At 42.7% G+C, this 26,738-nt stretch overlaps 1 protein-coding gene across 1 annotated transcript; it reads left to right on the top strand.

Annotated features, from left to right (window-relative positions):
- Window positions 1-9,329: 9,329 nt before the first annotated feature.
- Window positions 9,330-13,878, top strand: LOC130736179 (uncharacterized). The gene is made up of 2 exons (XM_057588024.1): window positions 9,330-9,444; window positions 12,662-13,878. The coding sequence occupies exons 1-2, from the start codon at window positions 9,330-9,332 to the stop codon at window positions 13,876-13,878; spliced, it is 1,332 nt and encodes a 443-aa protein (XP_057444007.1).
- The last annotated feature ends 12,860 nt before the right edge of the window (window positions 13,879-26,738 follow it).

Genomic DNA, 26,738 nt, shown 5'->3' with positions numbered 1-26,738 from the left:
TGTCTTGAATGAAGAACAGCATCGCCTTCTGATTGAAGTTGATGTAGTCTGGAGAACTGCCCTTTGGTCGTTGATTGATGCAGTTGAGCAGGATCTTGTGCCAGATTCTCAGTTTGGGGTGAAGGTCCATCACTTTGTAGCTCGTCTTGCCCGGTTTGAAAGTGGTGTACAGGGCCTTGTTGACGATGTCCTTGGTTCTGGGTTTCAGCTTCGATTCCGTCAGTGAGAACCGATACCCATGAGCAGTTTCTGCACCTAGCAGATTCACGAATGACTTCTCCGTGATGATGATCTTCCTACCCAGTATGTAAGAGACCACCTGAGTGTCATCACAATCAGCGTGCTTCCAGAATTCCTTTACTAGCTTCTCATACACCGGTCCTCGAAGTCGATTGAAGTAGTTTCCCCAACCTTGAGCTTGGACTTCAGGACGGAGATCAAACCCATTTGCAGCCAAGTTGTCGAGGTTGAATCTCCATTCTGCAAGGACTTGGAGTTCCTCAGGAGGAAATACACAGTGAACGGCACAGCCCCGTTCTGCAATAGGAACAATCTTCTCTTGAGCTTGAGCTTGTTCTTGTGCTGGGTTCTCAGAGCCCCGTTGACCCGTTGCCAACCCGACTACCATGTGAGGGAACTGAGGTGCATCTGCAGTAGATCTTCTGGTTTGTCTCACCATTTTGAAGAGGTTGAAGGTTTGAGGTAGAAGATGAAGTTTGAAGGATGAAGAGAGATCGAGAGAGAAATCACGAAGGAAGCGGTTTTGAAAAGCAGGGAGTGCGAGAGTGAAAACCGGAAGTGAGAGAGAACGTGTGTGTATAGTGGGTTTTATCAAATAACCGTTGTTGATTCAAAAAGCACTTTAAGATCAACGGTTGAAAATTAAAGATAGACAGTAACAGTAAAATACACAATCACACACAGAAGATAAGCATATCTACACGCAATCACAACAGACTGTCACACGGGCACAAGGAACTATGCATCAGAAATTCTGACGCACGTGTTGTTGTCTCAGCTTCAGAGTCAGTACCAGTGGGCACACACACACTCTGATTGAGTTACCTTCTGGACTAGACATCTTCTGATCAAGAAGTATCATAGTCAGAGGTTCTGATCTATCTTCACTCTGGACAAAAGTCCATGTTTAGATTTTTCAGAATAAAATTAAATCTATCTTCAGCTAAGGGCTTTGTAAAGATATCTGCCCATTGATGGTCAGTATCAACAAACTTCAGAAGAAGTACGCCCTTCTGCACATAATCTCTAATGAAGTGATACTTTACCTCAATGTGCTTTGCCCTTGAATGCAAGATAGGATTCTTGCTCAACGAAATTGCAGCAGTGTTATCACAATAGATTGGGATATTGCTCTCAAGGATCTGATAATCCTCCAGCTGATGTTTCATCCAGAGCATCTGAGTGCTGCATATTGCTGCTGAGATATATTCTGCCTCTGCAGTTGATAGAGCAATGGTTGATTGCCTCTTGCTTGCCCATGAGACTAGATTGCTTCCCAGAAATTGACAATTTCCAGAAGTACTTTTTCTCTCTGTTCTATCTCCAGCATAATCAGCATCACAATAACCTGAAAGCTTATACTCTGATGTTTTCTTATACATCAAGCCAAGGTTAGTGGTGCCTTTCAGATACCTTAGGATCCTCTTAACAGCAGTTAAGTGGGTTTCCCTTGGATCTGATTGGAAACGAGCACATAAATGAACACTAAATAGTATGTCTGGCCTAGATGCAGTTAAGTACAGAAGTGAACCTATCATGCCACGATAGAGCTTCTGACATACTTTACCACTTATATCTTCTTTTTCCAGAATGCATGTTGGATGCATTGGAGTCTTGGCCACTGTAGATTCCAGCATATTGAACTTCTTCAGAAGTTCCTTAGTGTACTTGCTCTGATGGATATATGTTCCTTCTGGTGTTTGATCAACTTGTATTCCCAGAAAGTACTTTAATTCTCCCATCATACTCATCTCAAATTCAGCCTGCATCATCTCAGAAAATTCTTTGCATAGAGATTGATTAGCAGAACCAAATATAATATCATCAACATAAATTTGCACAATTAAGATATCATCTTTATAAGTCTTGCAAAAGAGAGTTGTATCTACTTTACCCCTTACAAACTCATTCTCCAGAAGGAATGAGCTAAGTCTCTCATACCATGCTCTGGGAGCTTGCTTCAGACCGTAGAGTGATTTCTTCAATTTGAACACATGGTCTGGTTTCTTTTCATCTTCAAAACCTGGGGGTTGATGAACATAGACTTCCTCTGAGATATAACCATTTAGGAAGGCACTCTTTACGTCCATCTGATGTAGAACTATGTTGTGATTTACTGAGAAAGAAATCAATAGTCTGATTGCTTCCAGTCTTGCTACTGGAGCAAATGTTTCAGTGTAGTCTATTCCTTCCTGCTGGCTGTAGCCTTGAGCAACTAGCCTTGCCTTGTTTCTGACTACATCTCCTTTCTCATTTAGCTTGTTTCTGAATACCCATTTCGTTCCAATAACATGGACATTCTCAGGCTTCTTCACTAAGCTCCAAACATCGTTCTTGGAGAATTGATTCAATTCTTCTTCCATGGCCAGAATCCAATCCTTGTCCTGAAGAGCTTCATCTATGGACTTGGGTTCAATTAAGGACACCAATCCTTTCAGACTCAGCAAGGTCTCTTCAGAGGGTCTGAAGGCAGATCTGGTTCTGACTGGTTCATCTTTGTTGCCCAGAATCAATTCCTTAGGATGAGCTGCAGTGATTCTGCTCTTCTTCAGAGTTTGTGAGTTAGAGGGACCAGCTTCTTCCTCTGGTTCATCTTCCTCTGGCTCAACTTCCTCTGGAGCTTTGCCTTTGTCAGAAACATTAATGCTTAAATCTGCAAACTTTTCAACTAGCTTTGACTGGTCAGAGTCAAGCTTATCATCAAATCTAACATGAATAGATTCTTCAATAGTCTTAGCATCAGTATTATAAAATCTAAAACCTTTAGATCTATCAGAATAACCAAGTAATAGACACTTAGAAGATTTAGCATCAAATTTATGCAATCTATCCTTAGTATTGAGAACATAACAAACACAGCCAAAAGGATGAAAATAAGAAATGTTGGGTTTTATGTTCTTCCACAATTCATAAGGAGTCTTATTCAGAATTGGTCTCACAGAGATTCTGTTCTGAATGTAACATGCTGTATTTACTGCCTCTGCCCAAAAGTGCTTAGCCATGCCAGTTTCTTGGAGCATGGTTCTAGCCATCTCCTGAAGAGTTCTATTCTTCCTCTCAACAACACCATTTTGTTGAGGAGTTCTGGGACAAGAGAAATCATGTGTAATTCCATAGGAATCAAACAGACTCTCAAACTTGTCATTCTCAAACTCTCCACCATGGTCACTTCTGACACGCACAATTCTACAAGCCTTCTCGTTTTGCACTTGAGCAATGAAGGTAGAGAACACAGCATGAGACTCATCCTTGCGGGTTAGAAACTTTACCCATGTCCAGCGGCTATAGTCATCAACGATAACCATCCCATATCTCTTGCCACCTATAGACTCAGTTTTCACTGGTCCAAACAGGTCGATATGCAGAAGTTCTAACGGCCTTGAGGTTGAGACAACATTCTTTGCCTTGAAAGGGACTTTTGTGAATTTGCCTTTCTGACATGCTTCACAAAGAGCGTCTGAAGCGAACTTCAGATTGGGTAAGCCCCTGACAAGGTTTAGCTTGCTCAGCTGAGAAATCTTTCTCATACTGGCATGCCCTAACCGTCTATGCCATACCCACTGCTCTTCATTAACAGACAGAAGGCACTTCACATTCTGAGCCTCCAACTCAGATAATCTGATCTTATAAATGTTGTTCTTCCTCTTGCTGTTAAACAGAACAGAGCCATCGATCTGACTTACAGCCCGGCAGGACTTTTGATTGAATATAACATCATAACCCTTGTCAGCTAATTGACTTATAGACAATAAGTTATGTGTTAAGCCGTCTACCAATAAAACATTATCAATGCATGGACTACTATCTACACATATAGTACCAGTACCAATAATTTTACCCTTTTCATTTCCTCCAAAGCCAACTTCGCCTCCAGGCTTAAGTTTCAGCTCTCGGAACATACGCTTTTCTCCCGTCATGTGACGCGAGCATCCACTGTCCAGATACCATGATTGGTGTTTCAGTGGAGCTATCAAGGATATCTGCAACATAGATAATCTTGTCCTTAGGTACCCACTTTCTGGGTCCTCTTTTGTTAGTTACCCCAAAGGTTCTGATCACCTTGGGTGTCTCAACATGATATTTTAAAGGAATATTTGCATGATATTTAGTCATAGAGAAAGATCCCTTTTTAAGAGGGTTTTTAGCAACTTCAGCAGGTACAGGATCAGGCAATATGGTACCAGAGGGAACAAAGCATTCATACAAGGATTTAGCTTTAGACACAGAAGGCTCATTTCTAATTGGTTTAGAATAGCCAATGCCATGCATTCCATTTCTGCTTACACCATAGATCATTGAAGCCATTAAGCTTCTATCTACGCTTTTAGCCAGAAATCTTTGAAAAGATTTTTCATACTTAGATTCATGCTTACTATCAGAGGCATCGCAGGCAATAACTTCTTCTAACTTTGCAATTTGATTCTTAAGCACAGAGTTAGAATTAACTAAAGCATGGTTATCATTTTTCAAATCAGATATGATTTTCTCATGTTCAGAAGGAGTTTTAGAAACAGCAGATAAGTTCTTTTTCAGCTTCTTATGCTTAGACAACAAGGAGTTATACTTATCCATGATATCAGACAAAGCATGTTTCAGTTCAGAGGTAGAGAAGGAAGCAAATACCTCATTTTCATCGTCAGAGTCTGGATCTCCTTCTGATTCTGAGTCAGAGTCAACAGCTTCCTTTGACTCTGTTCCTTTGTCTTTGACAATAGCCATGAGTCCTTGGACTTCACCATCAGAGTCAACATCCTCTGACTCTGATTCATCGAATGTCACCATCAGACTCTTCTTGGTCTTGAAGTGCTTCTTTGGCTTCTTGTCCTTCTTCAATTTTGGACAGTCACTTTTGTAGTGCCCTGATTCTTTGCACTCAAAGCAAGTGACTTCCTTGATTGATGACTTCTTCTGACCTGAGGATTCAGACTTTCCTCTTGCCTTTCCAGAGCCTTTGAACTTGCTCTGCCTGTGCTTCCAGATGCGGTTGAGTCTCTTGGAGATCAGAGTCAGCTCATCTTCATCAGAATCTTCTGATGCTTCTTCAGATTCTTCTTCTTCAGCTTGAAGAGCCTTTGACTTCTCAACCTTAGCCTTTTCAGATTTGGATTTCAAGGCTATGGACTTTTTCCTCAGATCTTGCATCTCTGAGCGCTTCAGCTCATGGCATTTCAAAATGCTGATGAGTTCTTCTAAACTCATATTCTCAACATCTCTCGTGAGCTCTATTGAAGTCACCAAAGGCATCCAACTTTCAGGAAGACACCTGATGACCCTTATGACGTGATCTTTTGTTGTGTAGCTCTTGTTGAGAGGACGTATGCCAGCTACAAGCAGTTGAAATCTGGAGAACATTTCTTCAATGGACTCATTTGGCTCCATGATGAAGGATTCATACTTTTGGATCAAAGACAATGCCTTTGATTCTTTGACTTTCTTGTTTCCTTCATGAGACATCTTCAGAGAATCAAATATGCCTTTAGCAAACTCACGATCTGTAATCTTCTGGTACTCCTCATAGGAGATAGCACTTAGAAGAATTGCTCTTGCTTTATGATGTTGTGAGTACAGCTTCTTTTGATCTGCAGACATCTCTGACCTTGGGATCTTTTTGCCATCTGCATCAACTGGACGCTCATAGCCATCCACAATAATATCCCAGAGATCTGCATCGAAACCCAGAAAGAAACTTTCCAGTCTATCTTTCCAATATTCGAACCTTTGACCATCGAACATAGGAGGCTTTGCGTTGTAACCATCTCTTTGAGTTTCACTGGTGGTGGCAGCCATTGTTTTTCACACCGGCCCGGATCACTGAACACTGTTAGGTGTGGTAATCAGAACTTGCGCTCTGATACCAATTGAAGGTATGAAAAACGGTAGAAAGGGGGGTTTGAATAACGTTTTCAGTACAAAACTACCACCTTAAAGATTTTAACAAATCTTTTCGAGAACTAAGTGCAAAAGATAGAGATAGAAAAGCACACAAGGATTTTATCCTGGTTCACTTGATAAATCACTCAAGCTACTCCAGTCCACCCGTTAAGGTGATTTCTTCCTTCTTAGAATGAAGGCAATCCACTAATCAGGTAAGAGTTACAACTGCACTTGAAACCTACAAGTGACTAACAATTACACTGACTTAGCTCACACTAAGATTCACTCTCTTAGTCTTCTCTAGGATCCGATCAACCTTGATCTCCTAAAGGAAAAATCAAACAACTGTTTGAGGTTGGTGTTTACAAGGGTTTGCTTCTGAATAAGCTGAGTGTAAACTAAAATAAATTACAAGATGAAAGAAAGCTTAGAATATTTTGAATATCTTGCGCGTGTGTTGCTTCTTCTATTCACTTCTCTTCTTCTATTCTAGCCGCTTCTTTCAATCTTCAGCCTCTATATATACTCCAAGGATTAGGGTTGAGCGTTGCATGGAAATGCTACCGTTGGAGGGCAGTTCTGGAAAATCCAGCTTCTGCTGTGGCTGAGAACGTTAGGTAGGTCGTCAGGAAGGTACACTTGCTTTTGTACTTGGATAGCGACTTGACCTTTTAACCTAGGAGACTTCTGATCAGAGGAATGCTTCGTATTGGAACTTGTGAAGCCGGTTGATCAGAGTCAGAGGGAAAGCACAGATCCTCTGACCATTGTATCTTCTGATTCTGAACTCAGAGGGAAGAACATGGCCTTCAGAGTTTCTTGCTTCTGGACTTCAGAGTTTCCACTATTCAGCTTCTGGATCTTCAGAGTCTTCTACACCATCGGAACATCTGAACCTTCAGTGTTTCTTGGTTGTCAGAACTTCTGGATCATCAGAGCTTCTAGCGACTGAGTCCTCATCAGAGTTTGTATAGCTTCAGATCTTCTGAAGCTTTTCCACTGTTCATACTGAACATGGTGAATGCGAAAGCGTTGCTTGGGTTACCCTTTATACACAGTGCTTCTGATTTGTGTGAAATTGAGTCAGGGTCAGAGCCTGTAAATAGCACACTCAGAAAAACACGTTAGAGTACCACAATTGTTCATATCAAAAGGTTAACTTGTAATCATCAAAACATAGAGTTGTACTACTAGATCAAAACTTGATCTTACACTTGACTTGAGCCTTGGCAATTAGGAAGTCGCGGATACGCTTGTTAGCCGCCGCGTGAGCAGCCTCCTTCCTTATCTACTTCTCCAAGGCGATGGCCTGGGCATCCTTCTCAGCCAAGAGTTTGCATTTCGATTCCAAATCTGACTGGGTCTCAGCAAGTATCTTACCTTTGTCCGCCAGTTTTTCGCGCAAATTAGCAATCTCCTTGTCCTTAGCAGCATGGGTTTCCTCCTAAGAAGCAATGATGGCCTCCTTGATGCCAAGGTCCTTACGGAGCTCCTCAAACTGGACTTCAAGCTTCCTCTCTTTCTCATCCGCCGTTATCTGAGCAAGTTTCGCTTCCGAGAGTTTCTTCTGCATCTTCTTTGTCTTATCCACCTCATATGTCAACTGGTTGGACAAGCTGGAGCAGGTCTTGTTGGCCTGAAGGTTGATAGCATGCAGTTTTTCCACCTCCCGGCGAAGCTCTGCAATTGCGGTAAGGGGCCGAACTTGCCAAGCCACTTGGGGCGAATAGACAGCCGGCGCGGAGAAGATTTGACACGGCTTCTTGGGCAACATCCTGCGGGTTTTGGCTGGGCACTTCCCTCAATTTTTCAAGATAAGGGTGAGAAAGCAAGAAGGAAAAAGGGTCGGTAGAAGAGCTGCTGGAAGGGTCTTTGGGCGGTCCGAGGAAAGATTTTCCTCCCCGCCACCAACCTTAGGAGAGCTAGGGGTTGATGAACCATGAGTAGTCTTGACGGGCGGAGGAGACGGAGGGCGGACAGAGGACGCTGGCTGCTGGCCCACCGTTGAGGTCAGAGGGTGAGAGGTAACCACAGCTGGGGGAGCACTCACCTCGCCGTGCTGATCGGGCTCCAAGGAATCGGGAGCGCTGTCCGGAACAGTGGAGTCGGGCGCGGTGGACCCATCGCCCAGGACGGTCAAAGGTGCAACTGGAAAGCCTGGATCGCCTAGCTTCCTCTTCTTGGGAGAACCATCGCCCACCGGTGAGTTTCGCCTTTTCTCTCCAACCTGAGCCGGGGAGGGCGCCTTAACATTTCCATAGAGGAAGGTTTCCAGCAGATCGGCTGTAGAAAACTTCATATTTCCTGAAAAGCAAAAGGGAAAATCATTAGAAACGAAGAGATTCAGGGGAAGATATGAAAGAAGACTTCAAAAGGGAAAACCTAATCGGGGGGACAACTTGGAGCCCAGAGGAGCGCCAAGTAGTTCAGCGCAACTGAAAAGGGGAAGCCGAGATAAGACCCCAATGGCAAAACTTTCTCTAGAAAGGGAGGGTGTTTTGAGAGAATCAGATGTGGGTTTGGGACACTGTGTCCAATAAAAGGGAAAAAGGGTTCTCCCTTCCCTCTGTGTGAATGATGAGGGGTACGCTGGGTGAACGACAACCCGGAAGTACCGGCGGGCCAAGTATGATTCGGAGCCAACCTGATAAGGTGCAAGTCGTTCTCGACCCGGCCAGGGCACCAGAACGACCCAATTGTGGGTCTTCAGAGATCGAGAGTCTGTTTCGAAGAAAAAGTAAAAGAGGGCAGGGGAAGGCGCCACATCAACACTACAGCAGAGAATCACAAAGCACCTCAGGTAGGTCCAGGAGCGGGGGTGAAGTTGGCAGGGAGAAACGTTGATATCGCACAGCACTTGGGTAAGAAAGGGTGAAAAGGGGAGTTTAACGCCAAGATCAAGAAACAAGTATTCATATACGAAGAAGAAGTGGGAGTAGTTGGGGTCATTGAACACGCGATGTTGCCAAGGGCAGTCTTGCCCCCGGCATCCGGTGGTACGAAGAAGGTCCTCTAACGACGGGGAACAGCAAAACCCGCTAACCCTGCGGGCAAGGTCGGAGATAGAGCCGCTGGTAGAAAGCTCTGATGGTTGATCAAGGATCCCCTGTTCAGGAGCTTCTGAGATGGGGGAGGGGAGAGAGGCGAAGGTTTCCAAGCGATGAGCTTTGATCTCCTCTGTAGAGGAAATTGCCCCAGTAGTGGGCATCGTAAAAATGGAAGAGGAAAGAAGGGATGAGAAACTAACCAGGGAGAGACTGCAAGAAGAGGAGCAAGAAGGACCGGAGCTTGGAGTTTGCAAGATCAGCGAAAGGAACCAATGTGAGAACAGTTGACAAGGATTGGAGATGTGTTGACAATGAGTGATGGAAGGAGGAAGAATTTAAAGGCTAGGGGGAATAGCGGTTGGGAAATCGAGCCTTGACGTGGCAAGATAAAATGATTACCCGGAGGAGTGTGATGTGAATTTCGGGAAGTGGGGACGACGCATTAAGCGGAGGGTTACAACGGTTGAAGCTCATTGGTTCAAAATCAAATCGACAGGTTCAATTGAGATTTGAAGGGATATTTCAGGAATAGCAGTTGAGATTCTGCAGATTCATTGACCTTTGCATCGTTTCAGAACATTACATGTGGTGCACACGCCTCAAGGCATCGTGGACTCTGATAGCGAATCTGCAAGTGTACAGATTGCTCGAAGTAATAAAAGATCGAACCACAGAGATTGCGTAGTTTATACTCTAAATTAACTAAACTTAGAATGAAAGGACGTGAAAATAAAAATAAAAATAGAGAGATGAATGATTGTTGGTATGAAACTTCACTGCAATAAAATAAAATAAAGCAAATAACATGGTTAAAGTGAATTCAATTTAAAAGCGCGCTAGGGATCCTGATTTCGTTAACCCTCTCCCTATGTATCTCCCCAAACAGTTATAACTATGAATTCAATTAATTATCTAGGTGCTAAGCCTAATTGTCCACTTATCAATTCCTTGCATAAGTGTCCCTTCCAATTAATTAGTGATAGCTAATTCCTTAGTACCTAATCCTAATTAATTAGAGATGAAGTTCAATTCAATTTCAGGCAAACACAAGCAATTCGTTACCCTTATTCCTAAGGTGCACAGACCCTTGCTCAACTTCTCCCCAAATCCCTAAATTCTACCAATTTTCCAATTGCATAGAAAATAGTAAGACAAACTATTGCAATAGAAAGTTTCAATTAAAACAAAGGAGAAATTCAAGACATAAAATATAATCCATAATCATAACTGAAACTTGGTTCAAAACATAGTTTAAAGGAAAACTAGATCAATCACCCTAACACAAAGGGAGTTTAGCCTGACATAGTCATGGAAACAAATCAAAATTCAAGCCAAACCTCAAAATCTTGACAAAGAACCAAGTAAGCTCTAAGCAAAAACCCAAAAACGTAGCTCTCCAAGTTCTAACGTGAAAAAGTGTCTAAATTAGGTTTAAAATGCACTTAAATAGAGTTTGACAGATATTTCGCGCAAATGCGCGAACTTCGTGAAGGAACTCGCGCAAAACGGGCGCAGAATTTTCCAGCAGCTACTTCCTTGGCGCGTCTGCGCGAAACGCAACAGGAAATTGGTGCAGAACTGGCGCAAAGAAATCCAGATTGCTCCAGACTTCGAGATTCTTGGCTCTCTCCCTTGATTTGCTCATTGATTCCACATTTTCTCCTAAAATAACAATAATAATAAAGGAAAATAATTAAAAACCAATAATAGAGATTAACTAGAAGATAGAGTAAGATACCGAATTCAAATAACTTGATTAAATCCTAATGAAATCTATAAAAATAACATAAAAAATATAGAAAAATACTAAAACTAAATGAAAACATTAAAATGCATGGACTAAGCCTAAAGTGTCCTAAAATGACCGAAATATCCTAAAAACTATATTAAACTACATGCAAATAAACCAGGAAAATAGCCTTAAATCCCGGGTCATCACACCTCTATACTCAACGACAGCTTGTCCTCAAGCGTAAACTTAAGGTTGCTTGTCCTCAAGCTCAATAAAACATTTCAAAGTAAGATGCTATTATACATATTTTCACAAAAGATGCATGAGATGAGTTCCTCAAAATAGTTCAAGCAGAGAATCAAGCTTAAAAAAAACTAAGTAACCTTCAGTAATTGCGAACAAGAATTATAGAAAATACCAAGATGTGGGGTTTCACATTTTATTCCTATTTCCCCAACCTCATATTGAGAATGCACTATTGATGGCCAACAGTTTTATTTTATTCTGAGCACACACATGTTTCCTTTCCTTTTCAATTTAGCTTTTTCCCAACCCTTCACAGTTATTACCAACTCAGGGCGAAATTCTTTTCTTTTATTTAACAAGGTCAGAATATGATTGGGGGTATGCTCAGTGGTGCAAATACTTCCCATTCCCTTACTCACATTCTTTCCCTATTTTTTTTTCATTTTTAGCACTTTAGCTTTACTTTCACATGTGTGCCTCTTTTGTAACCTCACAGCCAAAAAGAGTGTAGGCTCAATATAAAGATTAAAAGGAAAACTACATATTTTATGCATTATTCCCACTAACCTGGAATCTTAATAACCTTACTGCACTTTTCCAAAACTCACTCAAGTCTTTATCATCCAACTCTCCACATGTTCCACAAGTTTCACTCACACTCATGCAACAAACACTTTTTATTATAAGAACTAGCATCAAACTCAGAATAAATATTAAAAACAACAAGCATTGTTCAAGCACAAAAGTGTGAATACCATGAATCCAAGGCATGTGCATACTAGTGTGTGCAATCTAAATAACTAAATCCTAAATGCATGATCGTGAAATTAAATGAGAGATAAGTGGTTCCGTAAAACTCCCTGTACTCAGATTGGGTGCAAACAGTGATAGCACCAGGACTCTGTCAGCTGGACCCTCCAGCTCAATTCTGATCATGTAAATCACTTAGTCCTTGAAAAAATGAACACACAATTAAACTACCACAATTATAACTCAAATAACTCATGAGAATACTAAGACTCAACAGAAAATAAAGACTCAAACTAAAAAGCATATATTTTTTTGTTTTTTTTTTTAAAAAACTTTTGGCGTAATTGCGCCATATTTAACACGGTAGCCCAGGCAAAACTCACGCAAAATTTTCCAGAACCACGTATGGTCGCGCATTTGCGCGGAAAGGGAGGAGATTCTCGCGCAAAAAATTCCAGAATGGTTTCCAGTTGCGCATTTGCGCGAACTTATACCTGGGAACCGCGCTGAATCCGCGCAGGAAATTCCAGAAACGTTTTCTATCATTTTTTTTCAAAACTAACACTACGAAACCGGAAATAAAAAAAAAGAAAAATTATTAAAATTAAGAAAGCAAAATGAAAATGAAATTAAAACTAAAACTACCGCTTGGGTTGTCTCCCAAGAAGCACAATTTTATAGTCTTTGTTAGACTTCACCGGACTAAAGATTCTATCCGGGGTTTACCCCATAGTGCATTGCACTTCTAGATTATGGTCGGTGGAACTATCAGAGTATGGTTTGCAGTACGACAAGAAGGGAAAGGTTGGGGCACAGGCTTTAGCTGATTTTGTGGTAGAATTAACACCTGAAGTCGGCGAAAGGGTAAACACGCAGTGGACGCTTTTCGTTGATGGGTCATCGAATGAGAGCGGGAGTGGAGCAGGGGTCAAGCTGCAGGGGCCTGGGGAGTTAGTCCTAGAGCAGTCTCTAAGGTTTCAGTTTAAGGCTAGTAATAATCAGGCAGAATATGAAGCTTTAATTGCAGGGTTGAAGTTGGCTATCGAGGTTAAGATCGATAGTTTGCTGGTAAGGACATATTCGCTGTTGGTGGCGAACCAAGTGAATGAAGTATTCCAGGTGAAAGAGCCGGCCTTGATAAAGTATCTAGAGCGCTTTTGGCTCCTGATGAGTCGATTGAAGGAGATAGTGGTCGAGTTCGTGCCGAGAACACAGAATCAAAGGGCGGATGCCCTAGCGAAACTGGCGAGCACTCGAAAACCCAGAAATAATCGGAGTGTGATTCAGGAGACGCTCGCCAATCCAAGCATAGAAGGAGAACTGGTGGCCTCTGTCGACCGCCAAAACACTTGGATGGACCCCATCGCGGATATCTTGGCGGGAGAGCCAAGCGGGGTAATGAGGTACACAAAAGAGCAAATTCGAGAAGCCGGGCATTATACACTACTTGATGGAACACTTTTCCGAAGGGGATTCAGCTCGCTCCTCTTAAGGTGTCTCCCACCCGGTAAGTACGAGAGCGTTATGGCAGAGGTTCACGGGGGGGTTTGCGCCAGTCACATAGGAGGAAGATCCCTGGCGAGCAAGGTTCTTAGGGCAGAATTTTACTGGCCCACGATAAGGAAAGATTGTGCGGAATTTGTAAAGAAATGCGAAAAGAGTCAAATGTTCGCAGACTTACCCAAGGCCCCGCCAGAGCAGTTAGCCACGATCAGCTCGCCATGGCCTTTCACCATGTGGGGAGTTGACCTCGTCGGACCTTTCCCAACCGCCAGGTCACAGATGAAGTTCATCCTCGTGGCGGTGGACTACTTCACCAAGTGGGTGGAAGCCGAGCCCCTAGCAAGCATTACTGCAGGAAAGATCGTAAAATTTTACTGGAAGAAAATCATGTGCCGGTTTGGGGTCCCGAGGGCGATTGTCTCAGATAATGGAACACAGTTTGCAAGTAATCAGGCGAGGGAATTTTGTGAAGAGATGGGTATCTAGAGAAGATTCTCTTCAGTGGAGCATCCCCAGACAAATAGGCAGGCGGAATCGGCTAATAAGGTGATTTTGCGCGGTTTAAAACGTCGACTTTTTGAAGCAAAAAGAGCTTGGTTGGACGAACTTCCGGTGGTAATCTGGTCCTACAACACAACACAACATTTGACAACAGGAGAGACCCCTTTCAGGATGACGTATGGTGCGGATGCCATGCTACTCGTGGAGATAGACAACAGCTATTGGAGGACGACACCGCAGTTTGAAGGCGAGAACCCTTCCAACATGGCGGTAGAACTAGACTTGTTGTCTGAAACGCGGAACGAGGCTCGTATCAGAGAGGCTACAATGAAGCAGCGAGCTGCAGCGAAATATGACACGAAGGTTCGCCCAAGGGCGATGCAGGAGGGGGACTTGGTGCTTAAGAAGCGAACCGGGAACACGGGAAACAAGCTAAACTCTATTTGGGAGGGCCCTTACAGGATTTTGAAGGTATTGGGGAAGGGGGCCTATCACCTAGAAAGCTTAGATGAGGCGGGTGCCACGGTCTTGGAATGCGGCGACTCTGAGGTACTATTACAGTTGAAGCTTAAGGGAAAGCCCAGCTTGGCGCAAGGGCGAGTAGCTGAGTGTGGCTCACGAAGACTGATGGACTAAAAACAAAGACACGTTCTTGTTCTCCATCTCGGGAGTTTGTTGGCAAATAACGCCTAAATAATAAATGGCGAAAAACGCCTAAATAGTCAAAACAAAGACACGTTCTTGTTCTCCATCTCGGGAGTTTGTTGACTATAACGTCTGATTGAAAATACAAAAATTGTATCCAGCCATTTCAATCACACTGAATTGCGGCAAGAGCTAGGTGGGAAAAATTCCCTGAAGGTGGCGATCCCAACACGACTTTGATGTCTGGGGATCGCTCCGGAAAAGCCGACGCAACTCGTCGTCACTCGTCGGCGATGTGTCCACAAAACCTCCCCGAAATATGGGCGAGCGAACCTAACTAGGCTAAGTCCTCGCCAAGCAAAGCTGGCCAGGCCACGCCTGATCTTACGGGAAATATGGTGTGAACAAAGCCTCAGTTCAAAAACTGAGCAAAAGTCCTAGTTAAACCCAGCACACCACCAATGTCGTTGAACGTAATTTAGAAACAAAACCTAATTGGTTAATTTAAAACAGGAAGGGGTGCGGGAGAGAGCGAGAAAAACGTGAGAAACATTAAAACAGACGTAGGAAGTAAAACTTAACTGGTTAATTTAAAGATGAAAGTACGACGATAACAATTGAACAAAGTAAAAGAAGCGGCATTACAATTATTCAAAATAAATTAACACATTATATCTTCTTCTCTTGTTCCACAGCATCCCCGAGATCGACTTCAGCGATTTCTAGGGGGTCTTCCGGACCCTCTAACCGAGCAGGAGTAACCCTTTTAAAAACGCCCAGGGAGTCGAGATTGATAGTAGGATGTAGGTGCTTGACTGGAGCTTTGGCGATCAGGAAGCCGCGAACACGCTCCTTGGTGGCTGTATGGGTGGCTTCACTCCTTATCTTATCTTCTAGGGTGGCGGCTTGGGCCTCGTGGTCAGCCAAAAGTTTACACTTGGATTCCAGATCCGATTGGGCCGCAGCAAGCGCCTCATTTTGCCTGCCACTTCCTCACGCAAATCAGCAATCTCCTTTTCTTTGGCAGCGAGGATTTTTTCCTGAGAGGTAGCAGCGATCTCCTTTGCATCAAGTTCCCGCTGGAGATCCTCGACCTGGGCCTCAAGTTTTTCTTCCTTCTCATTTGCCTTTATCATCTCAAGCTTTGCATCCTTGAGCTTCTAGCGCATTTTCTCTGTCTTACTCTCCTCCGCCACCAACTGGTTGGACAGCTTAGAGCAGGTGTCATTGGCCCGAAGGTTGTCAGAACGCAACTTCTCTAAATCTTGGCGGAGCCCGGCAATTCCAGTAAGAGGTCGCGCCTGCCAGGCCACTTGGGCGAATAGGCAGCCAGCGCGGAGAAGATTGGACACAGCTTCCTGGGCAACGTCTTGCGGGTTCTGGCTGGGGGCCCCCTTAATTTTTCAAGATAAGGGTGGGATAGTAGAAAAGAGAAAGGATCCGGGGGAGAGCTGCTGGAAGAACCCGCGGGCTGGGCTGCTGAGAGATTCTTCCCCTTGCCACCAACCCTAGGGGAATTAGGGGTCGAGGGACCAATGGTCACCTTGACAGGCGAAGGAATCGGCGGACGGGTGGAAGAGGGCGACCGCTGACCTTCCGCCACAGTTACGGGGAGAGGAGCATCTAGCGTCTGGGAAGCATTAACCTCGCCAATATGGGCTGATGCCGAGGGGTTGCAAGCGCTGTCCGTGACAACAGAATCAGGCGTGACGAACCCTTCGCCTGTGCCGGTCAAGAGAGTGGTTTGGGAATTCGACTCGCCCACTTTACTCCTCTTGGGTGAGCGGGCGCTCACCGGTGAACTCTGTCTTTTTTCTCCGACTTGGACCGGAGAGGGCGCCTTGACGTTCCCTGAAGTAAAGGCCTTCAGCAGATTGGCGGTAGAGAACTTCATGATTCCTGTAGAGTAAAGGGAAAAGTCGTTAGTAACCAAAAATACTAAGAGGGAAACTCGAAGGTGACGTTTAGAGGGGAAACCTAATTGAGGGAATAGTTAGAAGCCTAGAGCGGCGCCGAGCAACTCAGCGCAACTAAGGCGGGGAAGCTGAGACAGGACCCCAAAGGAAAAAAATTCTCCGGAAGAGGGAAATGACTTAGGGGGACCATCCATGGACTTTGGACTTTGGGTCCAGTAAAAAGGAGAAAAGGGCTTTCCCTCATTTCTGCGTGAATGCCGAGGGGTAGAAGGGGTGAACAATGGCCCGGAAGTACCGACGGGCCAAGTAGGAGTTGGAATCAACTTGGAATGGAACAAATCGTTCTCGACCCGGCAGGGGCGCCAGAGCAACGCAGTCGTGGGACCCCATGGATCGAGAATGAACTTCAAAGAAAAAGGAAAAAAAGGGAAGGGAAAGCGCTACATCAACACTACTGCAGAGGATTTCAAAACACCTCATATAGGCCCAAGCGTGGGGATGAAGTTGACAAGGGGAAACGTTGACATTGCGCAGCACTTGGGTGAAAAACGGGGAGAAGGGGAGTTTAACGCCGAGATCGAGGAACAGATATTCGTATACAAAAAAGAAGTGGGAAAACTGGGGGTTATTAAGCGCACGGTGTTGCTAGGGGCGGTCTTGATCTCAGAACCCGGTAGTACGAAGGAGGTTCTCCAACAATGGGGTGCTACAAAGACCGCCAGACCTGCGAGCAAGGTCGGAAATAGAAGCGCTGGTGGAAAGCTCCGATGGCTGGTCAAGGATTCCCTGGGTAGGGGCATCCTGGACGAGGGGAAGGAGACTGGCGAAGGTTTCCAAGCGATGAGCTTTGATCTCCTATATGGAGGGGAGGGTTCCTGTCAAGGGCATGATAAAATGACGAGAGAGGGGACGAAAAACTAACCGGAAGAAGGCTGTGTGAGGGGGAGCAAGAAGGGTCGAGGTCTGCAGAATCGTCGAGGGAAGTCGGTGCGAAAGCCAGAGGCAAGGATGAGCACAGTTGACAGTAAGTGGTGAATAATGGAGCAAGGGAGGATTTAAAAGCTAAAGTGGGTAGCAGTTGGGAAATTGTGTCCCATCGTGGTAAGGTGGAATGATTACACTAGGAGAACGTTGAAGGTATGAAAAACGGTAGAAAGGGGGGGGGATAAAACTTCCACCTTAAAGATTTTGGCAAATCTTACGAAACAAACTAAGTGCTAAAGATAAGAGATAGAAAAGCACACAAGGATTTTATCCTGGTTCACTTGATAAATCACTCAAGCTAATCCAGTCCACCCGTTAAGGTGATTTCTTCCTTCTTAGAATGAAGGCAATCCACTAATCAGGTATTTGTTACAACTGCACTTGAAACCTACAAGTGACTAACAATACACTGACTTAGCTCACACTAAGATTCACTCTCTTAGCCTTCTCTAGGATCCGATCAACCTTGATCTCCTAAAGGCAAACTATACAACTGTATATGAAGTTCTTGTTTACAAAGAAAGTGCTTCTAAAAAGCTTATAGTAAACACAATGAAATTCAAGATGAAAGAAAGCTTAGAAGGATTTGAATATTTCTTGCGCGTGTGTGAATGCTTCTAGCCGCTTCTTTCAATCTTCAGCCTCTATTTATACTCCAAGGATTAGGGTTGAACGTTGCATGGAAATGCTACCGTTGGAGGACAGTTCTGGAAATTCCAGCTTCTGCTGTGGCTGAGGATGTTAGGTAGGTCGTCAGGATAGTACACTTTGCTTTTGTACTTTGGATAGTGACTTGATCTTAACCTCGTAGACTTCTGATCAGAGGAGCGCTTCGTATTGGAACTTGTGAAGCTGATTGATCAGAGTCAGAGGGAAGCTTGGATCCTCTGACCGTTGTACCTTCTGATCTTCACTTCAGAGGATCAGTACATGGTCTTCAGAGCCAGTTGCTTCTGGACTTCAGAGTCTTCACTCTTCAGAGTCTGGATCGTCAGAGTCTTCTACACCATCAGAGCCTCTGAGCCTTCAGAGTCTCTTGGTTGTCAGATCTTCTGGATCATCAGAGCTTTAAGTGAAGCTTTTCCACTGTTCAGACTGAACATGGAGAATGCGAAAGCGTTGCTTGGGTCACTCTTTAAGCATAGTGCTTCTGATTCGTGTGAGATAAAATAGAGGTCAGAGCCTGTAAATAACACACTCAGAAAAAAACACGTTAGAGTACCATAATTGTTCATATCAAAAGGTTAACTTGTAATCATCAAAACATAGAGTTGTACTACTAGATCAAAACTTGATCTTACAATCTCCCCCTTTTTGATGATGACAAAACTAAGATTTTTGATGAACAATTCTTAAACAATAAACTGAATTCACTCAGAGTTTAGAGATATAGAATAAGACTTATCCTGATGTGAATAGTTTATCTTGCTCATTCTGAATTCAAGTCACTGCTTGATTCTGAGCTTAGCTCCCCCTGAATCTAATACTTGATGAAAACGTTAGTAAAGTCTAGATTCTGAGCTAAATAATATAGGAGTTCAGAGTGGCGCATAAGTATTCAGAGTCAACGGACAAGGTATTAGAGTCTTGGGTATCAGAGTTAAACTAAAATCACTTAAGAAGAAGTGAAATGTATTCCTTGTATTTGCCCAGTGACACATCTATGGTCATAAAGGTGGAATTCTTAAATTTTCCAAAAGAAAAATAAATCACACTAACACATCTTACACATCAAAAACTGGGTTGTACTCCCCCTTTTTGTCATAAGCAAAAAGCTTGGGGTGTGAAAAACTTAGTTTGAAGAACAAGGTACTCCCCCTTAGAGAAGGTCTAAGTTTCAAAGAAAATAATGATGCATGAATCAGAGTTAGGCGAATTAAAGAGAGGAGTTAATGCAAAAGAAGAACGTTTACCACCGGCCAAGGGAGTAAAGAGAAGCTTCAGTTACCAAGGACTGAACCTCGAGAAACTGTAGGAGCATTAACTTTCAGAGAGATAGAATGAAGCCTATATAAAGGAATGGAGAAGAGGGTAAGCTTCACAACTCGATCAATACCATAATCAGAAATGGCTTCATACATGGTTGCACTGGAAGAGCTCAAAAGGAAAGCCTTCGAGGAAGACATGTTCCTGAACATTCGGCATCCTGATGGTACACGAACAATACACGAGCTGACGACGACACTGCTTGAGGAAGATCTTCATCCAGAGCTGGAGAAGGATCTGAAAGAATTTCTGGGCTTCGTGAAGGAAGTGGAGGAACTCAGCCAGCTAGAACTGAATTTTCTAGAAGAAAGAGATTCAGTCGAAGGAAGACTCAAGACTATAGAAGATAGTCTTGAGAGAACCGAGCTTAGCATCAAGTTGAGCAGCATAGAGTATGCGCTTGAACGGCTGGAAAAGGAAAGAGCAGAGCAACGCCGGGAGTGCAGAAGAATGAGGAAGGATCCTCCATTCTAGATTATAGGGAAATAGAAATGTATGATGTAAAAGCATAATTGATATGAATAAAAAAAACATTTGCAAACACAATGTCATATATATATATATATATATATATATATATATGCAAAGATAAACTATAACTAACAAAGCATAGCAAATAATGCAAATAAAACAAAATAGAGTAGAAGTAAAATAAATAAAAAAGTTAAGAGGGAAAACGAAAGAAATCCTAAGACTAAGGTTTGTCAGAGCGACGCAGAAGTTCTTGAAGAATTTGCTTCATGTCCATCAGCAGAGTCTCATGAGTATTGAGACGTTGTTCCATGATGTCAAGTCTGGAGGAACTTGGCTGTGCAGAGTTAGAGGGAACATTCTGAGCAGATTGATGATCTGGAGTGGAGTCAGAAGCAGCAGGAGTAAAGACCACTGGTGCAAGTGCTTGACATCGAAGAGCTTCAGCTTCAGCTTCAAGTTTCTCAGCCTCTAATCTTGCATTTTCAGCTTGTACAGCAGCTTGACGTGCAGCTTCTTCTGCTTGCTCTTTCTTTCTTCTGGCCTCTTCAACAGCTTCAAGTAACTTAGTTCTTTGCTGTTGTTCATGCAGAGCCATCTTGAGCGGTTGAAGGTTATGGGTAGAAAGGAAGATGATGAATATAGAGAGAGAGAGAGAGAGATCGTGGGTGAGAGGTTTTGAAAAACTGAAGAGAGAGAATGTAAAACCTTAAGTGTAGGAGAACGTGTGTGTATAGTGGGTTTTTAAAAGTAACCGTTGTTGATCAAAAAACAAGTTAAAATCAACGGTTAAAAATTAAAGACATCATAGTAACAGTAAATACACATATCACACGCAGGAGAAAAGCACATCTACACTCATTATGACAGACTGTCACACGGGCACAAGGAACTATGCACCAGAGATACTGACACACGTTTACTGTCTCAGTTTCAGAGTCAGCACCAATGGGTACATACACTCTGATAGAGTTACCTTCTGGACTAGACATCTTCTGATCAAGAAGTTTCATAGTCAGAGGTTCTGATCCATCTTCATGCTGGACAAAAGTCCATATTCAGATTTTTCAGAATAAAATTAAATCTATCCTCTGCTAAGGGCTTTGTAAAGATATCTGCCCATTGATGGTCAGTATCAACAAACTTCAGAAGAAGTACGCCCTTCTGTACATAATCTCTAATAAAGTGATACTTTACCTCAATGTGCTTTGCCTTTGAATGTAAGATAGGATTCTTACTCAATGATATTGCAGCAGTGTTATCACAATAGATTGGGATATTGCTCTCAAGGATTTGATAATCCTCCAGCTGATGTTTCATCTAGAGCATCTGAGTGCTACATATTGCTGCTGAGATATATTCTGCCTCTGCAGTAGATAGAGCAATGGTTGATTGCCTCTTGCTTGCCCATGAGACTAGGTTGCTTCCCAGAAATTGACAATTTCCAGAAGTGCTTTTTCTCTCTGTTCTATCTCCAGCATAATCAGCATCACAATAACCTGAAAGCTTATACTCTGATGTTTTCTTATACATCAAGCCAAGGTTAGTGGTGCCTTTCAGATACCTTAGGATCCTCTTAACAACAGTTAAGTGGGTTTCCCTTGGATCTGATTGGAAACGAGCACATAAATGAACACTAAACAATATATCTGGCCTAGATGCAATTAAGTATAGAAGTGATCCTATCATACCACGATAGAGCTTCTGACAAACTTTACCACTTGCATCTTCTTTCTCCAGAATGCATGTAGGATGCATTGGAGTCTTGGCAACTGTTGATTCCAGCATATTGAACTTCTTCAGAAGTTCTTTAGTGTACTTGCTCTGATGGATATATGTTCCTTCTGGTGTTTGATCTACTTGTATTCCCAGAAAGTACTTGAGTTCTCCCATCATACTCATCTCAAATTCAGCCTGCATCATCTTAGAAAATTCTTTGCATAGAGATGGATTAGCAGAGCCAAATATTATATCATCAACATAGATTGGCACAATTGAGATATCATCTTTGTAAGTTTTGCAAAAGAGAGTTGTATCTACTTTACCCCTTACAAACTCATTCTCCAGAAGGAATGAGCTGAGTCTCTCATACCATGCTCTGGGAGCTTGCTTCAGACCTTAGAGAGATTTCTTCAGTTTGAACACATGGTCTGGGTTCTTCTCATCTTCGAAACCTGGGGGTTGATGAACATAGACTTCCTCTGAAATATAACCATTTAGGAAGGCACTCTTCACATCCATCTGATGAAGAACTATGTTGTGATTCACTGAGAAAGAGATCAGCAATCGGATTGCTTCTAATCTTACTACTGGAGCAAATGTTTCAGTGTAATCTATTCCTTCTTGCTGACTGTAGCCTTGAGCAACTAGCCTTGCCTTGTTTCTCACTACATCTCCTTTCTCATTCAGCTTGTTTCTGAAAACCCATTTGGTTCCAATCACATGAACACTTTGAGGTTTCTTCACTAAGCTCCAAACATCATTTTTGGAAAATTGATTCAATTCTTCTTCCATAGCCATAATCCAATCCTTATCCTGAAGAGCTTCATCTATGGACTTGGGTTCAATTAAGGACACCAATCCTTTCAGACTAAGCAGGGTCTCTTCAAAGGGTTTGAAGGCTGATCTGGTTCTGACTGGTTCATCTTTGTTGCCCAGAATCAATTCCTTAGGATGTGATGCAATGATTCTGCTTTTCTTCTGAGGTTGTGAATCAGAGGGACCAGCTTCTTCTTCTGGATCATCTTCCTCTGGAGCTTTGCCTTTGTCAGAAACATTAATGCTTAAATCTGCAAACCTCTCAACTAGCTTTGACTGATCAGAGTCAAGCTTATCGTCAAATCTAACATGAATAGACTCTTCAATAGTCTTAGCATCAGTATTATAAAATCTAAAACCTTTAGATCTATCAGAGTAACCAAGTAACAGACATTTAGAAGACTTAGCATCAAATTTATGCAATCTATCCTTAGTATTGAGAACATAACAAACACAACCAAAAGGATGAAAATAAGAAATGTTGGGTTTAATGTTCTTCCACAATTCATAAGGAGTCCTATTCAGAATTGGTCTTACAGAGATTCTGTTCTGAATGTAACACGCTGTGTTTACTGCCTCTGCCCAAAAGTGCTTAGCCATGCCAGTTTCTTGGAGCATGGTTCTAGCCATCTCCTGAAGAGTTCTGTTCTTCCTCTCAACAACACCATTTTGTTGAGGAGTTCTGCGACAAGAGAAATCATGTGCAATTCCATAGGAATCAAACAGACTCTCAAACTTATCATTCTCAAACTCTCCACCATGGTCACTTATGACACGCACAATCCTACAAGCCTTCTCGTTTTGCACTTGGGCTATGAAGGTAGAGAACACAGCATGAGACTCATCCTTGCGGGTTAGAAATTTTTCCCATGTCCAGCGGCTATAGTCGTCAACGATGACCATCCCATATCTCTTGCCACCTATAGACTCAGTTTTCACTGGTCCAAACAGGTCGATATGCAGAAGTTCTAACGGCCTTGAGGTTGAGACAACATTCTTTGCCTTGAAAGGGACTTTAGTGAATTTGCCTTTCTGACATGCTTCACAAAGAGCGTCTGAAGAGAACTTCAGAGTGGGTAAGCCCCTGACAAGGTTTAGCTTACTCAGCTGAGAAATATTTCTCATACTGGCATGCCCTAACCGTCTATGCCATACCCATTGCTCTTCATTAACAGACAGAAGGCACTTCACATTCTGAGCCTCCAACTCAGATAATTTGATCTTATAAATGTTGTTCTTCCTCTTGCTGTTAAACAGAACAGAGCCATCGATCTGACTTACAGCCCTACAAGACTTTTGATTGAAAACATCATAACCCTTGTCAACTAATTGACTTATAGACAATAAGTTATGAGTTAAGCCGTCTACCAATAACACATTATCAATGCATGGACTACTATCTACACAAATAGTACCAGTACCAACAATTTTACCCTTTTCGTTTCCACCAAAGCCAACTTCGCCTCCAGGCTTAAGTTTTAGCTCTTGGAACATACTCCTTTCTCCCGTCATGTGACGCGAGCATCCACTGTCCAGATACCATGATTGGTGTTTCAGTGGAGCTATCAAGGATATCTGCTACATAGATAATCTTGTCCTTAGGTACCCACTTTCTGGGTCCTTTCTTGTTAGTTACCCTAGAGGTTCTGATCACCTTGGGTTTCTCAACATGATAATGTAAAGGAATTTTTGCATGATATTTAGACATGGAGAAAGATCCCTTTTTGAGAGGGGGTTTAGCAACTTCAGCAGGTAAAGGATCAGGCAATATGGGACCAGAGGGAACAAAGCATTCATACAATGATTTAGCTTTAGACACAGTAGGCTCATTTCTATCAGGTCTAGAATAGCCAATGTCATGCATTCCATTTCTGCTTACGCCATAGATCATTGAAGCCATTAAGCTTCTATCTACGCTCTTAGCTAGGAATCTTTGAAAAGACTTTTCATACTTGGATTCATTTCTACAATCAGAGGCATCACAAGCAACTATTTCTTCTAACTTAGCAATCTGGTTCTTAAGCACAGAGTTAGAATTGATCAAAGCATGATTATCATTTTTCAACTCAGAAATAATTTTCTCATGTTCAGAAGGAGTCTTAGAAGCAGCAGATAAGTCCTTTTTCAACTTTTTATGCTTAGACAATAAAGAGTTATACTTATCCATGATATCAGACAAAAGCATGTTTCAGTTCAGAGGTTGAGAAAGAAGCGAATACCTCATTTTCATCGTCTGAGTTGGGATCTCCTTCTGATTCTGAGTCAGAGTCAACAGCATCCTTTGACTCTGCTCCTTTGTCTTTGACAATAGCCATGAGTCATTGAACTTCACCATCAGAGTCAACATCCTCTGACTCTGATTCATCAAAAGTCACCATCAGACTCTTCTTCGTCTTGAAGTGCTTCTTTGGCTTCTTGTCCTTCTTCAAATTTGGACAATCACTTTTGTAGTGCCCTGATTCTTTGCACTCAAAACATGTGACTTCCTTGATTAATGACTTCTTCTGGCCTGCGGATTCAGGCTTTCCTTTGGCTTTTCCAGAGCCTCTGTACTTGCTTTGCTTGTGCTTCCAGATGCGGTTGAGTCTCTTGGAGATCAGAGTCAGCTCATCTTCATCAGAATCTTCTGATGCTTCTTCAGATTCTTCTGCTTCAGCTTGGAGAGCCTTTGACTTTTCAGCCTTAGCCTTTTCAGATTTGGATTTCAAGGCTATAGACTTTTTCCTCAGATCTTGCATCTCAGAACGCTTCAGCTCATGGCATTTCAAAATGCTGATGAGTTCTTCTAAACTCATACTCTCGACATCTCTCGTGAACTCTATTGATGTCACTAAAGGCATCCAGCTTTCAGGAAGACACCTGATGACCCTTATGACATGATCTTTTGTTGTGTAGCTCTTGTTGAGAGGTCGTATTCCAGCTACAAGCAACTGAAATCTGGAGAACATTTCTTCAATGGACTCATTTGGCTCCATGATGAAGGATTCATACTTTTGGATCAAAGACAATGCCTTTGATTCTTTGACTTTCTTGTTTCCTTCATGAGACATCTTCAGAGATTCAAAAATGCCTTTTGCAAACTCACGATCTGTAATCTTCTGGTACTCTTCATAAGAAATAGCACTTAGAAGAATTGTTCTTGCTTTGTGATGTTGTGAGTACATCTTCTTTTGATCTGCAGTCATCTCTGACCTTGGGATCTTCTTGCCATCTACATCAACGGGACGCTCATAGCCATCCACAATAATATCCCAGAGATCTGCATCAAAACCCAGAAAGAAACTTTCGAGTCTATCTTTCCAGTATTCGAACCTTTGACCATCGAACATGGGAGGCTTTGCATTGTATCCATCTTTCTGTGTTTCACTGGTGGTAGCCATTGTTTTTCACACCGGCCCGGATCACTGAACACTGTTAGGTGTGGTAATCAGAACTTGCGCTCTGATACCAATTGAAGGTATGAAAAACGGTAGAAAGGGGGGGGGTTTGAATAACGATTTCAAGATAAAACTTCCACCTTAAAGATTTTGGCAAATCTTACAAAACAAACTAAGTGCTAAAGATAAGAGATAGAAAAGCACACAAGGATTTTATCCTGGTTCACTTGATAAATCACTCAAGCTAATCCAGTCCACCCGTTAAGGTGATTTCTTCCTTCTTAGAATGAAGGCAATCCACTAATCAGGTATGTGTTACAACTGCACTTGAAACCTACAAGTGACTAACAATACACTGACTTAGCTCACACTAAGATTCACTCTCTTAGTCTTCTCTAGGATCCGATCAACCTTGATCTCCTAAAGGCAAACTATACAACTGTATATGAAGTTCTTGTTTACAAAGAAAGTGCTTCTAAAAAGCTTATAGTAAACACAATGAAATTCAAGATGAAAGAAAGCTTAGAAGGATTTGAATATTTCTTGCGCGTGTGTGAATGCTTCTAGCCGCTTCTTTCAATCTTCAGCCTCTATTTATACTCCAAGGATTAGGGTTGAACGTTGCATGGAAATGCTACCGTTGGAGGGCAGTTCTGGAAATTCCAACTTCTGCTGTGGCTGAGGATGTTAGGTAGGTCGTCAGGATAGTACACTTTGCTTTTGTACTTTGGATAGTGACTTGACCTTAACCTCGTAGACTTCTGATCAGAGGAGCGCTTCGTATTGGAACTTGTGAAGCTGATTGATCAGAGTCAAAGGGAAGCTTGGATCCTCTGACCATTGTACCTTCTGATCTTCACTTCAGAGGATCAGTACATGGTCTTCAGAGCCAGTTGCTTCTGGACTTCAGAGTCTTCACTCTTCAGAG

This window comes from Lotus japonicus, chromosome 2, assembly GCF_012489685.1.
Source record: "Lotus japonicus ecotype B-129 chromosome 2, LjGifu_v1.2".
Taxonomy (NCBI): Eukaryota; Viridiplantae; Streptophyta; class Magnoliopsida; order Fabales; family Fabaceae; genus Lotus; species Lotus japonicus.
The sequence above is the reverse complement of the archived record's forward strand: the minus strand, read 5'-3'. Positions and strand labels throughout refer to the sequence as shown.